General features: G+C 44.3%; 1 protein-coding gene across 7 annotated transcripts in view; it reads left to right on the top strand.

Moving 5' to 3' along the window:
• Positions 1-23,272, top strand: part of ATXN7L1 (ataxin 7 like 1) — a 350,136-nt gene that overhangs the window by 299,338 nt on the left and 27,526 nt on the right. For all 7 annotated transcript variants that reach the window (XM_060196381.1, XM_060196382.1, XM_007526971.3 and 4 more), the window contains 3 exons: positions 12,962-13,245; positions 16,401-16,483; positions 17,379-17,635. In XM_060196381.1, coding sequence (XP_060052364.1) covers positions 12,962-13,245; positions 16,401-16,483; positions 17,379-17,635 — 624 coding nt within the window. The remainder of the gene's footprint in view (positions 1-12,961; positions 13,246-16,400; positions 16,484-17,378; positions 17,636-23,272) is intronic.

Below are 23,272 nucleotides of genomic sequence, written 5' to 3'. Positions count from 1 at the left end.
CAAGGGCAACAAAATGGAAAATAAATAAATAGATACAAGAATATATTTTTAAAAATAATAATAATTGATAATAATAATAATATAAAGAATTCCCTGAATTTTCTTTTTTTAAACTAGAGTTTTCTTTTTTAGTTTTTTTGTATTATCTTTATTTATTGATAGAGACAGCCAGAAATCGAGAGGGAAGGGGGTGATAGAGAGCGAGATAGAGAGACAGAGAGATACCTGCAGCAGTGCTTCACCACTCGTGAAACTTTCCTTCTGTAGGGGGGACCTGGGGCTTGAACCGGGGTCCTGTACACTGTAACATGAGCACTTAACCAGGTGCGCCAACACCTGGCCCCCTAGAATTTCCTGAATTTTCTATAGGTAAATTTGAAGGCTAAACTCTTGAGGGTTTAAAAACTGTGCATATCTGGAACTATACTCTGCAATCTTAGAATCTTGTAAACCACTATTAATAACAAAAAAATGACTTGATAAAAATTAATTACTTAAAAAGTGTATAGCATTCTTTTTTTAAATTTTTAAAATATTTATTTATTCCTTTTGTTGCCCTTGTTGTTTTATTGTGTAGTTCTTATTGTTGTTGTAGCTGTTGGATAGGAGACAGAGAGAAACGGAGAAAGGAGGGGAAGACAGAAAGGGGGAGAGAAAGATAGACACCTGCAGACCTGCTTCACCGCCTGTGAAGCGACTCCTCTGCAGGTGGGGAGCCGGGGGCTCGAACCAGGTCCTTAGGTTGGTCCTTGCACTTTGTGCCACATGCACTTAACCTGCTGCGCTACCGCCTGCTTTCCTGTGTATAACATTCTAACCAAAAATGGAGAAGGACAGGTTTGCTTTCCCAGTACCAGAATCTGAGATGAAAAGGAGAAAACAAAGCGGTACCCAGGCCTTCCTGGCTTTTTGAGAGGGAATATGGGTTGTTGGATGGTGTGTTCCTTTTCCATGTGTGTGACCCAGATTCAAGCCTGGCCCCCACCACACTGAAGGAAGTGTTGGTCCTGTGATCTCCTTCATACTCTCTGTGCCTCTCTTTCTCTGTCAAATATTAATAATAAATGGAAAGAAAGAATGAAAAGCCACTGGAGAGAGAAGATTCCCCCCTGGGCTTCTTCCTTTATGAAAGCAACCCAGGGAAGCACAGGTTGTTGGAGCTCCTAGGCCAGCAGCTGGGGCCAGAGAATGCCAGGGTGCAATGCATTTTTCTCAGCACCAGCATGCTCAGAATGAGCTTCCTGACCGCAAAGATTGAGAACAGGTCTCTGCTCGCAGTATGCAGGAGGAAGCATGTTCTGTGCGAGTCTCTCCTACTGGGTCAGTGGTGGAGCAAGGGCTTTTGAGGGATCTGGTAAATGTGTGGTTCTGGGAGGTGTGATGTGGGTTCCGCAGACAGGAAAGCTGGCAGCCAATGACCTCTGCTGGCTGCAGAGGGGAGTGCTCTGCTTTCTGCTCCTGACAGAGCCAGCACTGGGCTGGGGAGCTAGGAGCTCTGTCCTGCTCAGGGCCCACACACTCTTCAAAATCCATATCCCTTGCTACCTGACTAATCCTACCTTGAAAGGCCCTAACACCATTTATGATCTGATATGAATCTCAGTGAACGTTCATTTGGAGAGGTTTTCAGTTTTCACACATGAAAGGAAAGACATGATCAAGAATTTTTTTTTTTCTTCTTCTTCTTTTTAATGCTACCCTGGAGTTTTCTTGGACTTCGTACCTGTACAGTTCCACCATTCCTGGCAGAATTATTTTATTTTATTTTACTGAGGGGGCAGGGGACAAAAGGACCAGAGCACTGCTAAGCTCTGGTTTATGATGTTGCTGGGGATTGAACCTAGGGCCTTGGAGCCTCAATTATGAAAGTCTTTTGCCTAATCATTATGCTATCTCCCTAGCCCTCTTTTTTTTTTTCTTAAAATAAATGATAGCGAGACCAAGAAGGAGTGACAGAGGAGAGATATCAGCACTGCTCCACCACTTGTGAAGCTTCCCTTGCACAGGTCCTCTCATATGGTGGTGACCAGGAGCTAAAACCGGGATCCTTAAGCATGGTGAAGTGTATACTCTACCGAGTGAGCCAACTCCCAAACCCCTCTAGAACTGTCTTCAATCCCTCCTGGATTTCTCTGACCAGAGCTGGTCCTGAGGACACACACAGACAGCCTGTTCAGCATCATTCACCTTACTCTGCTAGGGCTCTGATTTCCCTTCTTTATCCTTTCCACCTCCATTCTCTGGCTTGCTAGTTTTCACACAGTCGTGGCTGTAAAGACACCCCACAAATGACTGGCTGCCCATTGTTCTCTCAGCAGGTGTGGCAGACCCCCTTCTGAGTTCTATACCTCGGGAAGCCCTAATTAACAGACGCTGGAGAGATAGAGAGGATGGTGTGGGAGCCTCCTGTTTCTAGGAATTCCAGAACAGCCTAAAAAGGGCCCATAGCTATGTTTCCAGATGACATCTCCGAGACATCAAGGATGCCCCATTGCTTGCTGTAATTTAGGGCTTCAGGAGATAGCACATGTGTATGAAAGAGGGCTAGAGTGCCTTCTCAGTCTTCATCCAGAATGTGTCATCTGGATGGTAGCTCTGACCACTGGTCCAGGTGTGGACAGGACTAGAAGACTAGGGGCTGAAAAGTATGTCACACTATAAAATAGGATGGAAGATGCCCAAAGTTCTGTTTTCCCCTCCTCACTGGTCTGCCCACTCTGGGTAACTAAGTATGTGTATGGGGGGGGGGAGGAGGACCTGCACACACTAATATGAAGATGTGAAGCTCCTGCCTCCTCTCAACTCATCTATCCCCCTCCTGAGGGCCCACAGGCCAAAGAGAACAAACATTTTTGATGGTGACTGTGACTTACTCTCCAGACATTAAGTCAGAAGCATCGGGGCCAATGGGGAGTGGGGTTGTGTTACCTCAGTTAATCACATCAAATAAGTATCAGGATTTTTTATTACTGATTTAATAATGATTTACAAAATTATAAGATAACAGGGGTATAATTCCACACTGTTCCTACCACCAGAGTTTTATGTCACCATTCCCTCCATTGGAAACTACATAGTTCTCACAAAGTTGCAGGCTTGAACCTGGGTCCTGACGCATACTGGTGTGCCATCACCTCACCCCTTTTGCCCTGTTTTCTGTTTGCTTAAGATGTTTATAAACTGGCTTCCTGAAAGTTTTCCTAATAGTTTTCCAGATTTTAAAAATGTGTGTGTGTGTGTGTGTGTGTGTGTGTGTGTGTGTGTGTGTGTGTGTTATTTAGAGACCAGCACACTTAACCCTGAGGACCTGGGTCCAAGGTCCCTGCCACTACATAGGGGAGCATCTGTAGAGGAGAAGTTTTAGGAGCTCTGCTACGGTTTTTCTCCTCTCTGTATCTCTCTTTTTCCCTCCCTTGTCTCTCACCCTCTATCTTAAAAGTAAAGAGAAGACTGCTAGAAGCAAAAACACCATGCAGGCATGGAACCCCAGTGATAACCCTGATGGCAAATGAATTAATAAATGAATTAATAAAATCCTAGTAGTGCCTCTCAGTGCATCCAAGAGACCCATGTACAATTACTTTTTACTTGGGATGCTTTTATGCTTTTTAAGATTTAAATGCTATTGGTGCCTACTAGGCACGAAGAGGCTGGGTGAAATGGCTCTTTCCAGGATCTGCCAATGAAACAGAGATCTTCAGATTCTTACCATGCCAGCAGCACAGGCACATGGGCCTTTGTCACAGGAATTGGTGGGGAGGAAGCAGACAGCTGAGGACTCTCACCAGACACATAACCCGCAGCACAAATACCATATGTCTCCAGGCTTCTGCCTGTCAAGTCCATCCCTACCCCGTGCTGGTAAATGGAGCAGGGCTGGCAGTGATTTCTGCAGGCGTAGAGAGGATCTGAATCATTTTCTCAAGGCATATCTGTTGAGGAGAAAAGAATAAATCACAATCTGCTGGCGAACAGAGCTGGCTGGAGAGCAGCTGGCCCTGCCATGCATTGGTGGCCTTGGAAATGGCACCATAAGAGTCTCTACCTTTGCTCTTTTGCAGACATCACTGGACAGGGAGTGGAATTGACCTGGTGCCAGGAAAACCAGTTTCCTGAAAGCCAGAGGATCCTCCTTGGCCCAGAAAGATCAATTTAGACAGGCCAAGCACACAGAAAGAAGACCTGGGCTGTGATGCACCTGGTTGAATGTACATATTACAGTGTGCGAAGACCCAGGTTCAATCCCTGGTCCCCACTTGCAAAGGGAAGCTTCTAGAGTGGTGAAGCTGTTCTGCAGGTGTTTCTCTCTCTTACCTTCTCTATCTCCCCCTTGCCTCTCAGTTTCTATCCAAAATAAATAAATAAATAAATAAATAAATAAATAAATAAATAAATAAGGAAGGAAGGAAGGAAGTTAGGAAGGAAAGAAGGGTGGGACAGAGGGAGGGGGAGGGAGGGAGGGAGAGAAAAAAGGGACATGGACAACTCAGGCAGCACATAAGTGAGATAACTGTCTCCCCCAGGTTGCAAGAAGGGTAGGGGAGGATTCTTCTCATTGGCAGTCCAGCCTTGTGCTTGGCTGGAGAATCCCTTCCCAGGACCCAAGACCAAGGCACAGAAATAACAAGGAGATAACTACTCCCAGTGTATTAGATACTGGGGGGGTGGGGTGGGGGGGGAGTGTAGGGTGTGACTAGCTGTAGCCCAGGACTTCCTGTCAAGTTCATCCCCAGCCAACAAAACAGGCATTATGAAAGCAGCAAGCAGGGAAGAGTGGAGATTCATCTTCCCTTCTCAAATGCTGCTCCTCCAAGAAAGGACAATTTGTGAGTTGATAAATGTAACTAATTGTGAAATTTTCAGGAAGTGTATAAGTGAATCCCTCAAGACTATAAGGGAAGGAACTTGAAGGGATCTAGTTAACCTCAGGGCCAACTGTCAGGCCTGTTTATCACCCACAAAAAGAAAAGAATAATAAATTGCTTGCTTAATCATCTGGGAGTGGCCAAATAATCAGCCCGCCTAACTTGTAAACTGCACGTGGAGGCAGCTGAGGGACAACAGGAAGACAGAGCATTGAGAAAACTGGAGTCAGGCTCTTGATTTCTTTCCAAATGGGCAGGTTGGGGAGGGGGCTGGTCAGGGGGACTTAAGCCTCTTACACAGGGTCTACTGCCATCTAGGAGGGACCTTAACCTGTCCAGGACTAAGACACTTCACTAGCCAGGGAAAGATGATAGAAGATGGGGGGCGGGTCAGGAGTAGATAGCATAGTGGTTATGCAAATAGACTCTCATGCCTGAGGCTCCAAAGTCCCATGTTCAATCCCCTGCACCACCATAAGCCAGAACTGAGCAGTCCTCTGTTTAAAAAAAAAAAAAAAATTGTGGGGGGAATGAAAAGAGGAAAGCCCCCAGAGGCTTCTCCAATAGCTGCACATCACTGTTCCCCTCACTCACCCCTGCTGAAGTGTAGACACACTTGGGGGGCTGTGTGTAAGTTGGGGGCTCTGGGCAGCATCTTAGGTCAGCCACCACTCTATCCTGAAAAACAGATCCTATCTCTGGGGTTGGTTTTCCAAATTGTGTGCCAATCATTTTCTCTTTTGTTTATCAGTTTGGGAACTGAAGGGCTCTTGCCACCAACAGTGAAGAAAAGAGATTGGAGGGTTGTGGAGATAATGGTTATACAAAAAAGATTTTCTTTTTCTTTTTTTTTCTTTTTTTTTAAATATTTATTTTATTTATTTATTCCCTTTTGTTGCCCTTGTTGTTTTTTTTATTGTTGTAGTTATTATTGTTGTTGTCGTTGTTGGATAGGACAGAGAGAAATGGAGAGAGGAGGGGAAGACAGAGAGGAGGAGAGAAAGACAGACACCTGTAGACCTGCTTCACAGCCTGTGAAGTGAGTCCCCTGCAGGTGGGGAGCCGGGGTTTGAACCGGGATCCTTATGCCGGTCCTTGTGCTTTGCGCCACCTGCGCTTAACCCGCTGCGCTATAGCCCGACTCCCAAAAATTTTCTTTTTATATTTACTTACTAGCTAGAGACAGAGAAATTGAGAGGGGAGGGGGAAGATAGAGAGGGAGAGAAACAGAAAGATGCCTGCAGCATTGCTTCACCACTCATGAAGATTTCCCCCTGCGGGCAGGGACCAGGGCCTTAAACCTTCATCCTTGTGCACTGTAATATGAGCTCTTAACCAGGTGCACCACCACCTAGCCCACAAAAAGATTTTCATGTCCGAGGCACCAAAGATCCCAAGTTCAATTCCCAGCACTGCCATAAAAAGAGCTGAGCAGTGCTGTGGTGAGGGGGGTGGGAGGGGGAGGTCTGAGTGCTTGGATGAATGGATGACTAACATCTGTACATTTGTTCAAGAATATGAATCTGGCAACATCAAGCAAAAATGACTTTCAGAGCCCTCTTTTTTTTTTTCCCCTCACTCTCTCTGGGGATGTTTGACTCTTCCCACTGCTGACTGCTTCTTTTCTTTGTCTTGTCTTTCTTTTCTTTTCTTTTCTTTTCTCTTCTTTTCTTATTTTTTTTTCTTCCCTGGTCTTTGGAATCCTCCAAAATCTTCTTGATCAGATTTTCCTCCCTAATATTTCCCATTCCCACTCAAGAAAACTGAGTTGTAGAGGACTACACATTCACCTTTCTTCCCTTCTGCTTTCTGAAGGACTCCAACTCCACAGCTTGTCTATGGGCACTGGGATTGAAGTCCAACTGGAGGTCTGCAAGCTCTGGCAGTGCAGAGTATGCGTGAGCCACACTTTTCATGTAATAGAGAATGTTCCAAATTAAGAGCACAGTCACAGAGATGAGCTGGCCTGGCTCACCTGACACACCAGTGAGAAAAAGCACCACCAAAGAGATGCGTTAAGTGGCAGCGTTGTAAGTGACCAGATCTCATCCACCTGGGCTATCACTAGAGCAGATAAGAAGAGCTGGGCACTGATGTGAAGGGAGAAACACACACTTGATTCAGTTGTTGTTGTTTATTTTATTTCACTCTGTGCAATTCATCTACATTATTCTCTACCACCATTGTAACTTTGTCTTCTGAACTCATGAGTACTCAGCATGTGCCCCAACCCTTTTCACAGACTCTGAAGTTTTTGGGGTTTTTTTTTTTCTGTTTTTTTTTTTTTGCCTCCAGGGTTATTGCTGGGGCTCGGTGCCTGCACTACGAATCCACTGCTCCTGGAGGCCATTTTCCCATTTTGTTGCCCTTGTTGTTTATTGTTGTTGTTGCTGTCATTGTTGGATAGGACAGTGAGAAGTTGAGAGGACAGGAAGACAGAGAGGGGGAGAGAAAGATAGACACCTGCAGACCTGCTTCACCACCTATGAAGAGACCCCGCCCTGCAGGTGGGGAGCCGGGGCTCAAACCAGGATGCTTATGCCGGTCCTTGCGCTTTGTGCCACATGCACTTAAGCCACTGTGCTACCGTCTGGCCCCCTGACTCTGGAGATCTTTCCTTGACTCTTATCACCAGGCTATGTGACATGAAGTAGATCTGGAGTTTGAAGTGCCTAATCTGCTTTCCTGAAAGAAGTCGGCTTCATAAAGAACTTGATCAGAGAAGATCACTCAGTTCCTTAGAGAACCTTCTCATCTGACTAGGGGTTCACACACTTACTTCAACACTAGAGGCCTGAGTTTATTTGTAAAGAAATGAAAGAGAGGCCAGGCAGTGGTGCACCTGGTTGTGTGCACCCACTATCACCTTCAAGGATCTGGGTTCAAGTCTTAGGTCACCTGCAGGGGGGAAGTTTCACAAACAGTGAAGTAGTGCTGCAGGCATCTCTCTGTATATCTATATCTATCACACACACACACACACACACACACACACAGTTTCTATCTGTCCTACCAAAGAAGAGAAGGGAATAAATGGCCACCAGGAACAGTAGATTTATCATGCATGCACCAAGCCCCACTAATAACCCTAGTGGCAAAAGAAAGAAGGGAGGGAGGAAGGAAGGAAGGAAGGGAAGTCAGCAGATCAGAACAAAGGTGAGAGCTAAATCAATAAGAGATTTTAGAGAAGGCCCTCCTAGCATGTGATTTCTTTCCCCAGCTGGAGATTTGTGTTCTCATCTAAAGGCAGAGGAGCACTGGAAAGGCTTTGGAACTTGGGGAGATGGGGTTGTTGTTTTTTTTTGTTTTGTTTTGTTTTTTTACATTTTAAAAAGCAGTATGGTTGGGAATGCCAAGGTACCAGAGATAAGTGCCTGGGAGCAGTGAAAATGTGCATGCACAGAGCCCTCTCTGTGAAAAAGAGAAAAGAAAAAAACAGAAGAGCAACTTGAAGGGATAGGGGAGACTGCAGGGAGTGGATAAAGGGAGGGAGTTGATGAATGATTGTGATCTGAGTAGAAGGATAGAGGAATCAGCCCTGCAGCTAGTTGGAGGGAGCAAAAGGGAGGAGAGCTGGGCAAAAGTGCAGCCCTTGGTATTTTTAAAATCATGTTTTCAAAGTATATATTTTTTTAATTTTTATTTATAAAAAGGAAAGACTGACAAAAGCCATAGGATAAAAGGGGTACAACTCCACACAATTCCCACCACCAGAACTCCGTATCCCATCCCCTCCCTTGATAGCTTCTCTATTCTTTAACCCTCTGGGAGTATAGACCCAGGGTCATTATGGGGTACAGAAGGTGGTAGGTCTGGCTTCTGTAATTGCTTCCCCACTGAATATAGGTATTGACAGGTCGATCCATATTCCCAACCTGTCTCTTTCCCTAGTGGGACGGGGCTCTGGGAAATCGGGGGGCTCCAGGAGATATTGGTGGAGTCATCTGCCTAGGGAAGTCTGGTTGGCATCATGATAGCATCTGGAACCTGGTGGCTAAAAGAAGAGTTAACATATAAAGCCAAACAAATTGTTGCCTAATCATGAATCTAAAGTCTGGAATAATGCAGATGAAGATTTCAGGGTCTCTATTTTGTAGATAGCTAGTAGGCCTATTTTAGTTATATTCCAAAGGGCCTATGGCTATACTAGTTTTTTTTGTTTGTTTGTTTGTTTGTTTGTTTTGAGACTGACATCTGATATGCAGGTGGATCCAAGTTATTGTCTGGGGAGATGATGTCATGGCTGGAAAAAGGACCAGAAAACTGGATCAGGGAAGAGAATAGATCCTAATATGGGAAAGGTGTATAAGTATTGTTGACTATAAACCCCATCGATTTGATCTGGGGTCCATATTCAGCTTAGGAGCCTATATAGCCTCTGCATCCCTGTAGATCTGAGCTCACATTCTGTGGTCATGAGTAGGAACATTCCAAGCTCCCTCAATTTCAGGACTCATCTTCCTCAGGTGGAAGATAGAGTGTTGTCTAGCCTCCCTTCAAAGGATGGAACATTCCCTACTGTTGTTGGTCCATGTTGAGGGCAAAGTCCTATGAGGTCCCACAAAGGGGTCTATTGTGTTGTTCCTGATAGAGATGACAGAGAGGGAGAAAGCTAGACATCTATAGACCTGCTTCATTGCTTGTGAAGTGACCACCCTGCAGACAGGGAGCCAGGAGCTCCTTGCACCAGTCCTTGCACTTCACACCATATGTGCTTAATCCAGTGGGTTACCACCAGTCCATCCTTCCAAACCCCCTCTTTTTTCAACTTGTATTATTATTTTAAGCAACACCAAGGATGGATCTCAGCTGCCTCCTTGGCTTAAAATGTGACTCAGTGACAGAGTGCACGCCTTACGTGTCCAATCCCCAGCACCCCCTTAAAGCCATAGAGCGGTGCTCTAGCCTCTCTCAATTAAAAAAATATATTTACAAAAAAAAGTTTTAGTTGTAGTGAGATACTCATAACAAAGATTGCTTTCTTAATTGTTTCTAATGTACACTTCTATAGTGTTCAGTATTCGCTATTTGAATGGGAGTAATGCTGGCTCAAACCCATATTCTCATACTGTTCACATTTCCATCAATCTGATCAATCAATCTGATTATAAGGATTTATGTCTTTTGTTTCATATGAGATATAGAGAGGGGCTCACATGAGAAAGAGAGAGAGGTGCCGGAGTACCATTCTAATGCATGTGCCACCAGGGATCAATCTGAGAATCTTAGGCATGCAGGTCCTATGTTCAACCAACTTAACTATCCCCCTAGTCACTCTTAAGAATGCAGTCAATCTTAAGAATTTGCTTCATTTTACAAAACTGAAACTTTATCCCCATTAGACAATTCCCCTTTATCCCTGCCCCCAGTCCTTGACAACCACCATTCTATTTAATGTCTAAATTTGATCACTCTAGGTAGAACCATAAAAGCTTACTTCTTTCTTACTGACTTTTTTTTCACTTAGCATGTTGCCCTTAAAATCCACCTATGTAAGAATTCCCTTCCTTTTATTTTATCTTATTAGTGATTTAATATTGATTTACAAAATTGTAAGATAATAGGTATATAATTCCATACAGTTCCCACCACCAGAGTTCTGTGTCCCATCCCCTCCACTGGAAATTGCAATAGTTCTCCTACAGTCACCAATATGGGCTGGTTCTGTAATTATCTGTGTGTGTGTGTGTATTTTTCCTCTATTGTTTTCAACTGTCCTGCCTTCACTCTCCCCCCTCTATACACACACACACACACACACACACACACACACCTATTCCTACTTCCAAATGTCTCTCCTTTATTCCTCTTCTCTCTCAGATAAGTGAAACTGTGCTGGTTTCCTCTGGTGTTTTTCAGATTCTCTTCCTTTTCATTGGTGGTAGTAAAAAAAAAAAAAAAAAAAAAAAGATTCCTGGTGACAAATGCTTCGGGTCCTGGTGGAATGGGGGTATAGTACCCTCTGGTTTACTTCCACTATCACTTACCTCTCTGGGAGCATGGACCAAAATTCTTTTTGGGGTACAAAAGGTGAGAGTTCTGGCTTCTCCACTGGACATGATCACTGGCATATTGATCCATACCCTCAGCCTGTTTCTATCTTTCCTTAGTGGGGTAGGGCTCTGGAGAGACAAGGTTCCAGGATGCGTTGTCAAGGTTATCAGCCCAGAGAGGTCAGGATAGAATCATAGTAGCATCTGTAACTTGGTGGCTGAAATGCAGTAAGAAAACATCCCCTTTCTCTTTAAAGCTGAATAATATTCCATTGTCTCTATATACCAGTTTATCCATCACACATCAGTGAATACTCAAACTTCTTTAACCTTTTGTCTCCTATGAAGGATATTGCTATAAAAGTAGATCTTTGGGTATCTCTTGGAATCCCTGTTTTACATAGTGTGTGTGTGTGTGTGTGTGTGTGTGTGTGTGTGTGTTTAATTAAGTGAATGAATATGTCTAGAGGAATTCTCATGGTTTAGTTTTACATATTTTACTGTGTGGAAAAAAAAACAGGTATGTGGTCCTAATTTCAGCAGGTAATAGCTGTATAGCCTTTCTGTGTGCTGACTTTTCAAGGGCTTCTTGGCCTACAACTGTATGTGAGTGCTTTGAGACTTGTCATTAAATAGGAAATAGAAGCAATTTAGCTTTATTTCAGTGATTGAAACACTCTGATCAAGGGCAGAATTGTCAATGAGTTGGCATATTGCTAAAAACCACGTCCCAGTTTCACTTTGTGTGGGACTTGATGTCTCATACCACCCTTTCCCAGGTACTAGGCTGAATCCGGGTGGGGTAATATACTCCACCACTGAGTGCCCTTCTCACTGACAAAGACCTATAAATAACATCAGTGATCCTGTTTCAAAGTCAGCTTAAAAAGGTCTGGGGCTGAAGGGTAGCTGAAATAATTCCATGAGCAAATGCATCCAAGAAATGATCTGTGAATGAATCTTAGAGAAGGAAGAGTCAGCCAGTCATGTGGACAGAGAAGGCTCCTCCCATGCTCAAATTAGCTGCATTCTCTCTTCTCTCTCTCTCTCTCTCTCCTTCCCTGCATTGTCTGCAGGCATGTCTAAGCCATATTCTAGATTATCTGGCAATCAAATAGCTAACTCAGCTCCACTTTTTAGCTCACAGATGATTGGGGGCTGGACTGTTAGTGTTCTGCCCTCCTGCAAGGATGAAAGGGGCATCTGGTTCAGGAATGAGAGCAAAGCTTAATCATGTCATCTCATCTTTTAAAGCCCTGCTCCAGAGTCCTTCATCAGTAAATGCACAGCAATCGAATGTACATCCCTTACAAGAGGAATAGCAGGGCAGTGGGGCTAAGGTAGCAAATTCTGAAGAGTACACATCCACCTTTTGTACTCTGTCTTCTTAGAATTCAGCTTCTCACCTGTCAGCCAGGAGAATTACCTATTTACATAGCTAGCTGCTTAAAAATGGAATATTAGATCATGTTCCATGGTGGCTCACTCCATCTGAGCCCATCCCCAGGATGCTCAAGTGATCCAGAAGTCCTCTGACAACGTGGAGCATGGCATGCTGGCCCACAGCCATGCCTCCATGTGGTGCGAGCCTGTCAGCTCTCCTGAGCTAAGCAGATGTCAGGCCCCATCGCTGGAGTGGGGGGCCAGCAGAGCAGCAGGAGGAGGGGGTGTGATTCAGCAAGTGGCACAGAGGCACACCATCATCAGGGAACACATGGCATCTCCTTCAGAGCTGCACAGCGGGCACTTTGTTCTGCCCAAGGTGCCCTCCCGGAGACTGCTGATGTGGAGGGGCTAAGAAGGGGGAGCTGCAGGATCTAGGGGGACAATTTGCATGGGAGATAATCAGTCAGTGCTGATGCCATTCCTGGAACCATGCCAAGCCTGACAATAGCTTCCCCCCACCCACCCCACCCCTCGAATCCCTGGTCTTTCCAAGGCATGAATCTCCTTTCCATCAAAACTGGCTTCATGCTGCTTGCCGCTAGGAGAAGTATAAATAAGTGATAAGAATGTGTTCTGATAATGATAAGTGGCTAGCTTCTCAACCAACCCAATATATCAAAGGAGGCAATTGTGTGTGTTTGTTCATTTATTTTTCAGCGTTCCAGTTCCTGTAGTCAGTTTAGAGAAAATCCCTAACCTAGTGAAGGCAGATGGTGCCAATGTCAAAATGAACTCTACCACCACGACCTCAGTCACCTTCTCCTCCACCTCGGCCTCTGCTGTCTCCACCCCACCTTTAATTAAGCCAGTCTTGATGCCCAAGTCAGTGCCACCTTCCCCAGAGAAGATCTTAAATGGGAAAGGGATCTTACCTGCCACAATTGACAAGAAACACCAAAATGGCACCAAAAACAACAACAAGCCTTACAGGAGACTTTCAGGTATGTGTCTGTATATTTCAAGTCTTGCTCGTAAGTAGACTGTGACTGAATTATAACTCAAAGGAAGGAATTCTATATTCTTATCATTAGGCAGGTCTGTTTCATTTCAAATTGAGGGGTATGGGGAGGAGAAGGTTGCCTGCAAACAGGACCCCCATGTGCAAATCCAAAGTTGAATTGGTTCTCTTTACTCCTCAACTAGAAGAGGTTTCTGGCTCAGCTAGAGCACGTGTTGGGAGGTTACCCTCACATCCCAGGAGACAGGCTTGCTGAGCTTCCACCATGCTCCTCCCTGTGTTAGAGAGTCTTGTGACCATACTGGCAGGTAAACCACCCCAAGTTCTATAAAATCATCACTGCTGTGAAGTCAGACAACACACAGTGACATATCGGTCATTCAGGGCAGTCCTGAATGCCCCCACAGAAAGTTTGTATAGCCTCTGACCCTTGTGCTAGTTGGCTTCTGGGTTGATTTCTGTGGCTGCCCTTGCCTTGCCCACACAATCAGGCTGGAATTCCCCTTAGGGAACAACAGCTGGCCAGAGCAAGTGAGGACTTGGGAGGGTGTCTTCAAGCTATTCCTGGGTCATCTTGGCAGGCATCCCTGGCACCTGGCATGTGACCAGTCTTTCAGGTGATGCTCACTTCTAGGTGTGTCATAAAACTAAATATGGCAGTTCTGCTTTCTCCAGAAAACCAAGAAAAGTGATAGACATTAGACTCTCTTCACACATGGTGGACATTTATCTTAGGTTGACCAGAAGGATGAAAAGGCAATGAAAACCATCCAGTGAGAGAAAAACTATCCTTTATTGTGAGGGTAATTCTTAAGTACTCCAAGGAGCATGAGTAATTTTTTCTGTCATATTTACTTGTTTTTCAGCTGTAGTAGTTGTTGTTGTTTTAACCTTGCATCTATAACTTAAAAAAAAAAACTATTTATTTGTTAGTGGTAGAGGAAAAAAGAATGTGATGCCAGGAACTGAGTCTGGAACTCATGCTGGAGAGTCCAGTACTTCATCCACTGTGCCACCTCCTAGACCACTACCTGTAACTTTTAAAGAAATTATTTCTTGAAAGTACCTTGGACCCAAAGTATTGAAATGATACAGGCATTGTCCTCAGTAAACCGCTCCCTCTATATATACTACTTTCATACTATGAAGAAAGCAAAGCCTCTTGGAGTGTTTTGGTCCCTCCCTGAATGAACAGGAGTCCCCAGCTCCTGACTGAATAATGAACAGTTCAGTTGTACCTTGCAGAGATGGGTGGCAGTGTCCCTGGAAAAACCAGTTGTTCTGCATGGTGTGCAGAACTTGTGGCTTTCTTGTTAGAGTAGAAGCAGGGTCATCATTTCCAGCCTGTACCCCAGTTTGAAGTTGTTTGGGGATTCCCCCCCCCCCCCGTTTGTTGTTTTTACATTTTGTTAGTTGTTTTGTCTCATTGGGTCTTTTGCTTCTTTCTGTCTTGCTTTCACATTTGGCAACCAAGTCCTACCCCCTAGCCAAACAACCTGCTCAGTTCCAGGCCAGCATGAGCTAGTATGGGTCTGGGCATGGGTCTAATCTAACATACCCAAGGGAAAGAGCTCCATGCCAGGCAGCTTGGAACCTGGTGCCCATGCAGTCCTTGGTGGGCAAACAGGGCTCATAGAAAATTGGCATCACCAGGCCTGGCAGTTTCCTAGGATGAAAAGTGAAGCTGAAAAGAAGACAAAAGCAGAGGGGAGGAAAAAAGGAGTGGGAAGCATTTTGATGCCCAACCAGGGTCTCTGTCTTGGATCTAGGAATGGTTGTATTACATGCATCACTATTTCCATCACTGCAGTCACAGCCCCAAAACCTTAAAAAAAAAAAAAAAAAACTCATTTATGTATCATGCTTTGTTTACTTCATCAAATCCATCAATTTCCAAGCTAGGTAATGTTATTCGAGTTTGTTTTTAAGGCTTTTAAGGGCATGCCAGCAGACCTGTATACACTACCCACCCACACACTGCCTGTCACTATGTGTGGCCAAAAGAGTTGTATCATTCCTGTTCTGTAGGACACAGGTGCCTTCCACAGGCACATGTATAGGTTACCTGAGAGGGGGAGCCTCCAGAGAAGGGCTCACATTCTCTCACTTCCCAAGAGAGATGGATATTTTTGTAATCCAGAAATGGCAAAGGAGCCAAAAGGGGGCATAAAAAGAATAGGTCCTTGGTGGGGGAAACAGTATAATGGTTATGCAAAAGACTCTCATGTCTGAGGCTCTGAATCCTAGGTTCAATCCCACATACCACCATAAACCAGAGCTGATCAGAGCTCTGGTAGAAGAGAAAAGAACAGGTTCCTTAGAAGCTACCAACACTGCATTCAGTAGACTTGGAATTGGGAGAGTCAGGCCTCTCTGTAGCCATTTTTCATCCTAAATGGCTTCCCTACCCTATGTCATTGCCACTTGGAGCAATAAACCCTGCACCAGGGGCAGAGCAAGCTGAGAGCCCAGCAAGTCTTTCCTCCTCTGCACTTTCAAGTGCCCACACCCAGGCATACCCCCACCTCAATGTTCCTGAATCACATAAACGACTTTTCTGCTCATTGAGAGTGTGTGGAAAGCTTTGTGCTGAGAACTTTGCAAAGTGTGAGAAGCAGGTCACACTGACATGTCAAGGAGAGTTGTGCTACCTCAAACCAGCAGAAAGACAGGGCATTGGGGGTGAGGAGGAAGCTAGGGGTAGACTCTTGAAACCAGCCAGCAAAAGGCAACCCTTAGCCTTAGATGACTCTCCCTGCTTTACAAGTCAGTCAGCTGCGCCCCAAGTGTCAAATCCTCAGGGACTGGTAGCAAATGAAATCAAGTATGAGAGGAGCACAACCCCTTTCCTTTCCCTCTGGTGCCTGCCCATCCTACTCCCTTTGCCCAATGCTGCCTTCTGCATCCCCAGCTGAAGCTGCAACTAGGAACTCTGGGTTCAGAGGGGAGAGCCATTTTCCATGGAGTGGGTTCTAGAAGCATTTTAGCAGCTGGTTGAAAAGGAAAAGAAAAAAAGAAAAGATTGCCTGACAATGTCTCACTTGTTGGTGCAAATGTGCATTTTTTTAATGTAGTCTTAATGCCAAATCCTATTTAGTCTCCTTTTTTCTTATATTTTTTGTTTGTTTCTTAAACCAGAGAGAGAATTTGACCCAAATAAACACTGTGGAGTATTGGATCCCGAGACAAAGAAACCTTGCACAAGATCCCTCACCTGCAAGGTATTTCTCTTTCCATAAAAAATACTTCCTGCTCTCACTGGGGCCTTTGTCGAAATGTTTGCATGCCACGCTCTGCACACGGCAGGGTGTGGAACCTCGACATGACCCCCAGCTGTTCTTTGTAAGGGAAATGCTTTCTTCTCTTCCATGGTAGCAGAGTGCCTGCCTCAAGCTGGCTGGCTTTTTAAGAAGGAGGAAAAAAAAAAAAGGCTTCCCCTGTTACTTGTGAGGCCAGACAGTAAATTGTATTTATAGGCACTCACAGGCGGTTCTAAACCCTGCTACGTTTTAATGTATGCAGGAACAGCGGCGGCGGCGGAGCCCTGAAAGGCAGCCCCGGAGGGAGGACAATCTGCCGCACACCCCATCCGGCCATGCCGGTGTGGCCCCGGACCCAGCTGACCCAAGGCAGCACCCTTGGATGGCCCCAAGCTTCTATTTCCTACTGAACTGCTAGTGCTGCCGGGGCCACGAGGCTATGACCTCTCTGCCTGGGGCTCCGTGTTGAGCCCAGTGGGAACCTCCCACCTGCACCTGGATTAACTCTAGCACACCCGCACGGTTACCCGGGCCCCAGAGAGCTTTCTGTGGGTTCTGCACTGAAGCTTCTCATCTTAGGCTTTTTCCCCTTTTTTTCTTTTTTCTTTTTTCTTTTTTCTTTTTTTTTTTTTTTTTTTTTTTTTTTGAGAAAGCTTTGATCAGAAGTATAGGGCATGGTTGCGTTTGTGTGGTCTCTGCCTCTTCCCAGCCACAGAACGGGAGCTGTTGCCTGGAAGTTGACTTTTCCAGCACCTCTCAATTCTCCTGAATTGCTGTTTTCTGAAATGGAGGGCCTGGGGAAGCAGGTTTATGTGCTGATCAAAGAGGCTGTGCTTTTCATCTCTCTTCTCCTTAGACGCACTCGCTAAGCCATCGAAGGGCAGTCCCCGGCCGGAAAAAGCAATTTGACCTCCTTCTGGCGGAACACAAAGCCAAGTCCCGAGAAAAGGAAGTTAAAGATAAAGAGCATCTTCTGACTTTAACAAGAGAAGTGCTTCCAAACCCACCCGGACCAGTACAGGACTCTCTACCAGGATCTTCAGGGAGCTCTGGGCCAGAACTTAAAGTCACTTCCCCTGCAAAATCCAGGCCTCCAAACTCTGTGCTTCCTAGGTAAGTCTCAGTGGGATGGGAGAAGCCTTTTGCTTAAGTGACTCACTCAGTCTTGCTGGTCCATGCATGGTTTGATCACGTGTTAAGTAGAAGTTGGTGATAGTCCTGACTTGCAGTGTGCTATTTAAATGGAACAATGGGGGTAAGAGGTTTCACTGCTGTCACTGTCACCATCATCCTTCAGAGCAGACTTCTGTCAGACATTGTGGCTTTTGCAGATCAATAGAAAGCTGGAAATAAATACCTAGAGGGCTGACACATCAGCCATCAGGCAACTTTCTGAGTTTTCAGATGAGTTGGACACTGTTTGGAGCAGAGAATAAGGAAAATTAAGGAAGGATTTCATAGTCATGCCTATCAGTCTCAATGGATGTTGAGTTCTAACCAGCAGGCCATTTTCCAGGGACTAGGACAACTAACTCTTCATTCAAAAATGTCTACCAAGTACTGGTTCCATAAATAAGGTGCTATGATAAGTACTTTCAGGCAGGAGTATAAAAATGAGTGAGACCAAATTCTGCTTTTCTAGAATTTAGAGCTTAGAAGATAAGCTCCAAATATCAATAACAACATAAAAATAACATATAATACAATATGAGGAGTGTAGATAGTGGTATTATCTGGTGAGTTTTTGACACATAGATGGTGAGTCTCAATGGGCCATAGCGGTCTAGTCAGCAAGTGGGCATTAAGAGCACACAGTTATGAACTTTGGGAGAACTGTCGTAGCTTCCAGTGGAGGAAATGGAAATATAGAATTCTGGTGGTGGAATGGTGTGGAATTATACCCCTGTTATCTTATAATTTTGTAAATCATATTAAGACACTAGTAAAAATGAAAACTAAAAATAAATTTGAAAAGAGCACACAGTTATGGAGGTAGAGGATAAGGATTCAGTCCCCAGCACCACCATAAGTCAGAGTTGGCAGTGCTCTGGAAACAGAGAGGGAGAAAGTTAGTTTTGAAAGGAGGGGAGAGAGTTGAGTTTTAAAGGAAAAAGCAAATACTTAACAATACTTGTTACTGATTCACTAGGTTTGCCCCTTCAGTACAAACCTGGCAGCCAGCATCCAAATGGCATTCAGGAGGACAGTCAGATGGAATTCTTCACCCATATGTATTTCCATCGTCATTACTCCAGCTGTCTTGTCATCCATTTGCTTGCAACTTTCCGTGCCATCCCTCATTTCTGCAAGATCATTCGGCAATTACCTCTCATTGTAATGCCAGATATTGGGGGAAGAGTATTACCCTCAATTTAGAGTAGAGGAGGCAGGTCTGTTTCAAAGTTCTAGGAAGAGCTTTGTTTCCCTGTGTAATCAACAGTTGAGCATCATAAGTTCTGTGTTGGTAGAATGTGCATATATACAGAGAATCAGTTATAATGTGGGATTTTCAGCTGTGCAGGAGGTGGGGTGAGATCAGTGCCCCCTACCCTCACTCTGCTAAACAATCAACTATACCATGACCTTCAAACTTATTTGTGACTGTAGACCATTTTTCTTCCCATCAGCAGTCCTACCTCCTCTTGAATCCTGCTCATCCCTATTCTCATGACACATATACCCATTGTTCCCTTGTTCTCTAGGTCCTCTGAAGAGGTACTTTGGATCACAGGAACATCAATTTATACAGTCTCTTTTAGGGACCAGGAGATGGCTCATTGCATCAAGGGCACACCTCAGCATGCATGAGGTCCTGGGTTCAGTACCTAGCACCACATAGGAGCACCATGGACAGCACCAAAAGGAGCCCCTGTGTTGGAGCAGTGCAGTGGAGTTTCCCTCCTCTCTTCTCTCTCTTTCTCTCCTTCCCTTTCCTCTTCCTCTTTTCTGTTCTCTCTCTTCCTCTCCCCCTCCCCCCCTCCCTCCCTCTTTTTCACTCTTTCTTTCTCTCTGTATATGAAGTAAAAGAAATTCAATAAGGGAGGCTGCTCAGTGATATTGTACATGCATGGGACCTTCACTTCATCTCCTAACACCTCATAAAATGATAATAATTAATATGAAAATTAAAGCTCTCTTTTATTCTAGTATAATCCATCAATTTTGACTGATGGAGGCAGTTCTCACCCAAACAGTAAACTGACTTAACAGAAAACCTAGGGAACTCCAGCTATTTAAAAATTTTAGGCAGTAGGGGAGTCAGGCTGTAGCGCAGCAGGTTCAGCGCAGGTGGCGCAAAGCACAAGGACCGGCATAAGGATCCCGGTTCGAACCCCGGCTCCCCACCTGCAGGGGAGTCGCTTCACAGGCGGTGAAGCAGGTCTGCAGGTGTCTGTCTTTCTCTCCTCCTCTCTGTCTTCCCCTCCTCTCTCCATTTCTCTCTGTCCTATCCAACAACGACGACAACAACAATAATAACTACAACAATAAAACAACAAGGGCAACAAAAGGGAATAAATAAATAAAATAAAATATTTAAAAAAAAAATTTTAGGCAGTAGTCTTCAGAGTTTCTTCTTTCATTCTTTTCTTTCTTGCTTTAATTTTTAGGAGGATTTCTCCCATAGAGAAATGACAAGTGTTTTTACTCTCTTAGAGAAACAAGAAAAAGAGGAAGAATTTGGGTTTATCACCAAGAAGGGTACCTCTGAAATTAAGGAGCTTGACAAAGGAGTATCTTACAAATGCTAGTAACAATAATTCTTGAGGATGCTTTTCAGGGATGGTTTAAGCAAGTACCAGGAAACTCAGGAGTGAACTCTGTTCCATAGTGAGTGGGGAAAAAGGTCTTCCTTCACTTGTTTTAGATCAGCATGGGACTCTATGTAATCAGATTAAAAAATCATAATCATAATTAATGTATGCTCATATGAAACCTAAAAGCAACATTTACTTTACTTTTGAGTAGTATGAGATATTTCAGTGCCACTAATTATCAATAATTGACAATTAAATGTTCACATATTAATAAAACGACCATAACTCTATTAATGCATGTTCAGCAGGGCCAGGTGGTGGTGGTGCACCTGGTTAAGCATACATGTTAGGATACACAAGGACCCGGGTTCAAGCCCCTGGTTCCTACCTGCACAGGGAAAACTTTACAAGTGATGAAGCAGTGCTGCAGGTGTCTCTCTGTCTCTTTCCCTCTCTGTCTCCCCCATTCCTCTCAATTTCTGACTGTCTCTATCCAATAAATAAATGAAGATAATAAAAAATAAATAATATATGGTCAGCTAGCAGAGGAGAGTGGGCACTGTTAGGAGGTAGTGATGGCATCAGATGCTGACAGTATCTTTGCACATTTATTTCTGTTTCATAGATGCTCATCTGAAGTACAAAATGTTGGGCCAGAATGTCTTACCCAGTCAGTGTGTCCCTTATTGTGCCTGTGGCCCTGGTTTCAGGCATTACAACTCAATCAAGCAGTATGACTGGCACTAGGAGAAGCTCCATGAATGATAGTTTGGTGGTGTGGTGTCTCTCCTCTCTCTGTCTCTCTCTACTTCCTTCTCTTCCTACTCAATAACAAATGGAAAATTAGACTGTCTCAATTGATAGAGTGATATCTGGTTCTTGTCCTATCTTTCTCATTAATAATTAAATAAAATCTTAAAAAAAAAAAAGAGAGACAGACATGTACAACTTCTGTGAAGCTTCACTGCTTGTGAAGCTTACCACCTTTAGCCTCTACCCTCCATAAGAATGGGGACCAGGGGGAGTTGGGCAGTAGCACAGCGGGTTAAGCGCAGGTGGCGCAAAGCACAAGGACTGGTGTAAGGATCCCGGTACGAGCCCCCAGCTCCCCACCTGCAGGGGAGTCATTTCACAGGTGGTGAAGCAGTTCTGCAGGTGTCTATCTTTCTCTCCCCCTCTCTGTCTTCCCCTCCTCTCTCCATTTCTCTCTGTCCTATCCAACAACGACGACAACAATAATAATAACTACAACAATAAAACGGCAAGGGTAACAAAAGGGAATGAATAAATAAATAAATAAATAAATAAATAAAAAGAATGGGGACCAGGGACTTGAACCTGGTCTTTGCACATGGTAACATACATGCTCAACGGAGTACACCACTATCTGCCCCCCCTCTCTTTTACAATAAACTAATGATATCCCCCAAAGAAATGAAGAAGCAGTCCCAGATACTAGAACAAGGGCAGAGAGGAGTGAAAACAACTTCCTTCAGTTCATTCAATATCATTAGGATACTATTGCCAAACTGCAAGTCACTTCTCCTTATGTTTGTCCTTATGTCTTTCCTACACTTCTTTCTCAATATGGGGGAGTTCTGAATTCAAATAGATGGAGTCAAATCTCATTTCTATGGACCAGGAAAGTTTCATATGCAAAGACATTCCCCTGTGCCTCATAAAAAAAGAAAAGGAAACTTGCCTAGCACATAGTAGGGATGCAGCTAAAGTCAGACCCCTTCAACTCTTTCCCACCAGGCACTCAGGCAGACTGATATTAGTGCATCCTCCAAGTGGCAGGATGGAGATCTATCTCTAAGTTTCCAAAGTGGAACTGGGCAGGGTTCATCATCCCATCCTTAGACCTGGTAGGTAAGTGGAGAAGGGAAGGGTATACAGTGTGGAGGGTCAAAAGGGTAAGTGTAAGCCTAATAGACTTGAATGTCTCAATATTCTCATGATTTGTTGCACCATTTTCCATCATTCCCCCTACCTCTACCCCCAGCCTTGTTTCTTCTTTGATATAGACTGTCCCAGAGGACTCTCTTTCTTCAAAGTCTACACGGGGAATTTTGCAATTGTAGCTGGAATGTCTTGAAAGCACCCATCATCACCAGAAAGTGCATCCAAATGAGGGCATCAGCCGAAAAAAGGAAAAACACAGCTTCTTCCCCCATGTGATATGCATGGTTGCATTCATGTTCTGGCTCTGCTCTCAGCCAGTTCTGCTCTAGGGCACAGTTTCAAGGCTCAGCTTGCGCTTCAGGGGTTCTCCATCTTTTCCCTTTTATTGCCTGACTTTTTTTTCTTTTTAACAGACCACTGTTCAGGTCTGGTTTATTTGGTGGTGGGAATTGAGCCAGATTTTTGGTACCTCAGGCATGGAAGTTTTTTTACCAGAGCACTACTCAGCTCTGGCTTTTGGTGGTATGAGGGACTAAACCTAGGACTCTGGAGCCTCAAGCATGAATGTCTGTTTGCATAACCATTATGCTATCTACCCCACCCTTTTTTTTTTTTTTTTGGCATAGCCATTATGCTATCTTCTCAGCTTAAGCTTTTTTTTTTTTATTGCTTGACTTTTTTCTTTTTCTTTTTTAAATATTTCATTCATTTATTAATGAGAAAGATAGGAGGAGAGGGGCCGAGTAGGGGCACAACTGGTTGAGCGCACATGTTACAGTGCTCAAGGACCCAGGTTCGAGCCCCCTGCAGGGTGAATGCTTTACAAGAGATGAAGCAGTGTTCTAGGTATCTCTCTCTCCTCTATTACCCACTTCCCTCTCAATTTCTGGTTATCTCTATCCAGTAAATAAAATAAAAATAATATTAAAAAATTTTAAAAAAGAAAAGATAGGAGAAGAGACAGAGAATTAGATATCACTCTGGTATATTTGCTCTGTTTCTCAAGACCTCATGATTGAAAGTCCAATGCTTTATCCATCTCACCAGAGTATGTAACTGGATTGAAAATCATTTACTTACATAATTTTGG

This window comes from Erinaceus europaeus, chromosome 8, assembly GCF_950295315.1.
Source record: "Erinaceus europaeus chromosome 8, mEriEur2.1, whole genome shotgun sequence".
In the NCBI taxonomy this organism is placed as follows: Eukaryota; Metazoa; Chordata; class Mammalia; order Eulipotyphla; family Erinaceidae; genus Erinaceus; species Erinaceus europaeus.
This window is presented reverse-complemented; position numbering and strand designations above follow the sequence as displayed.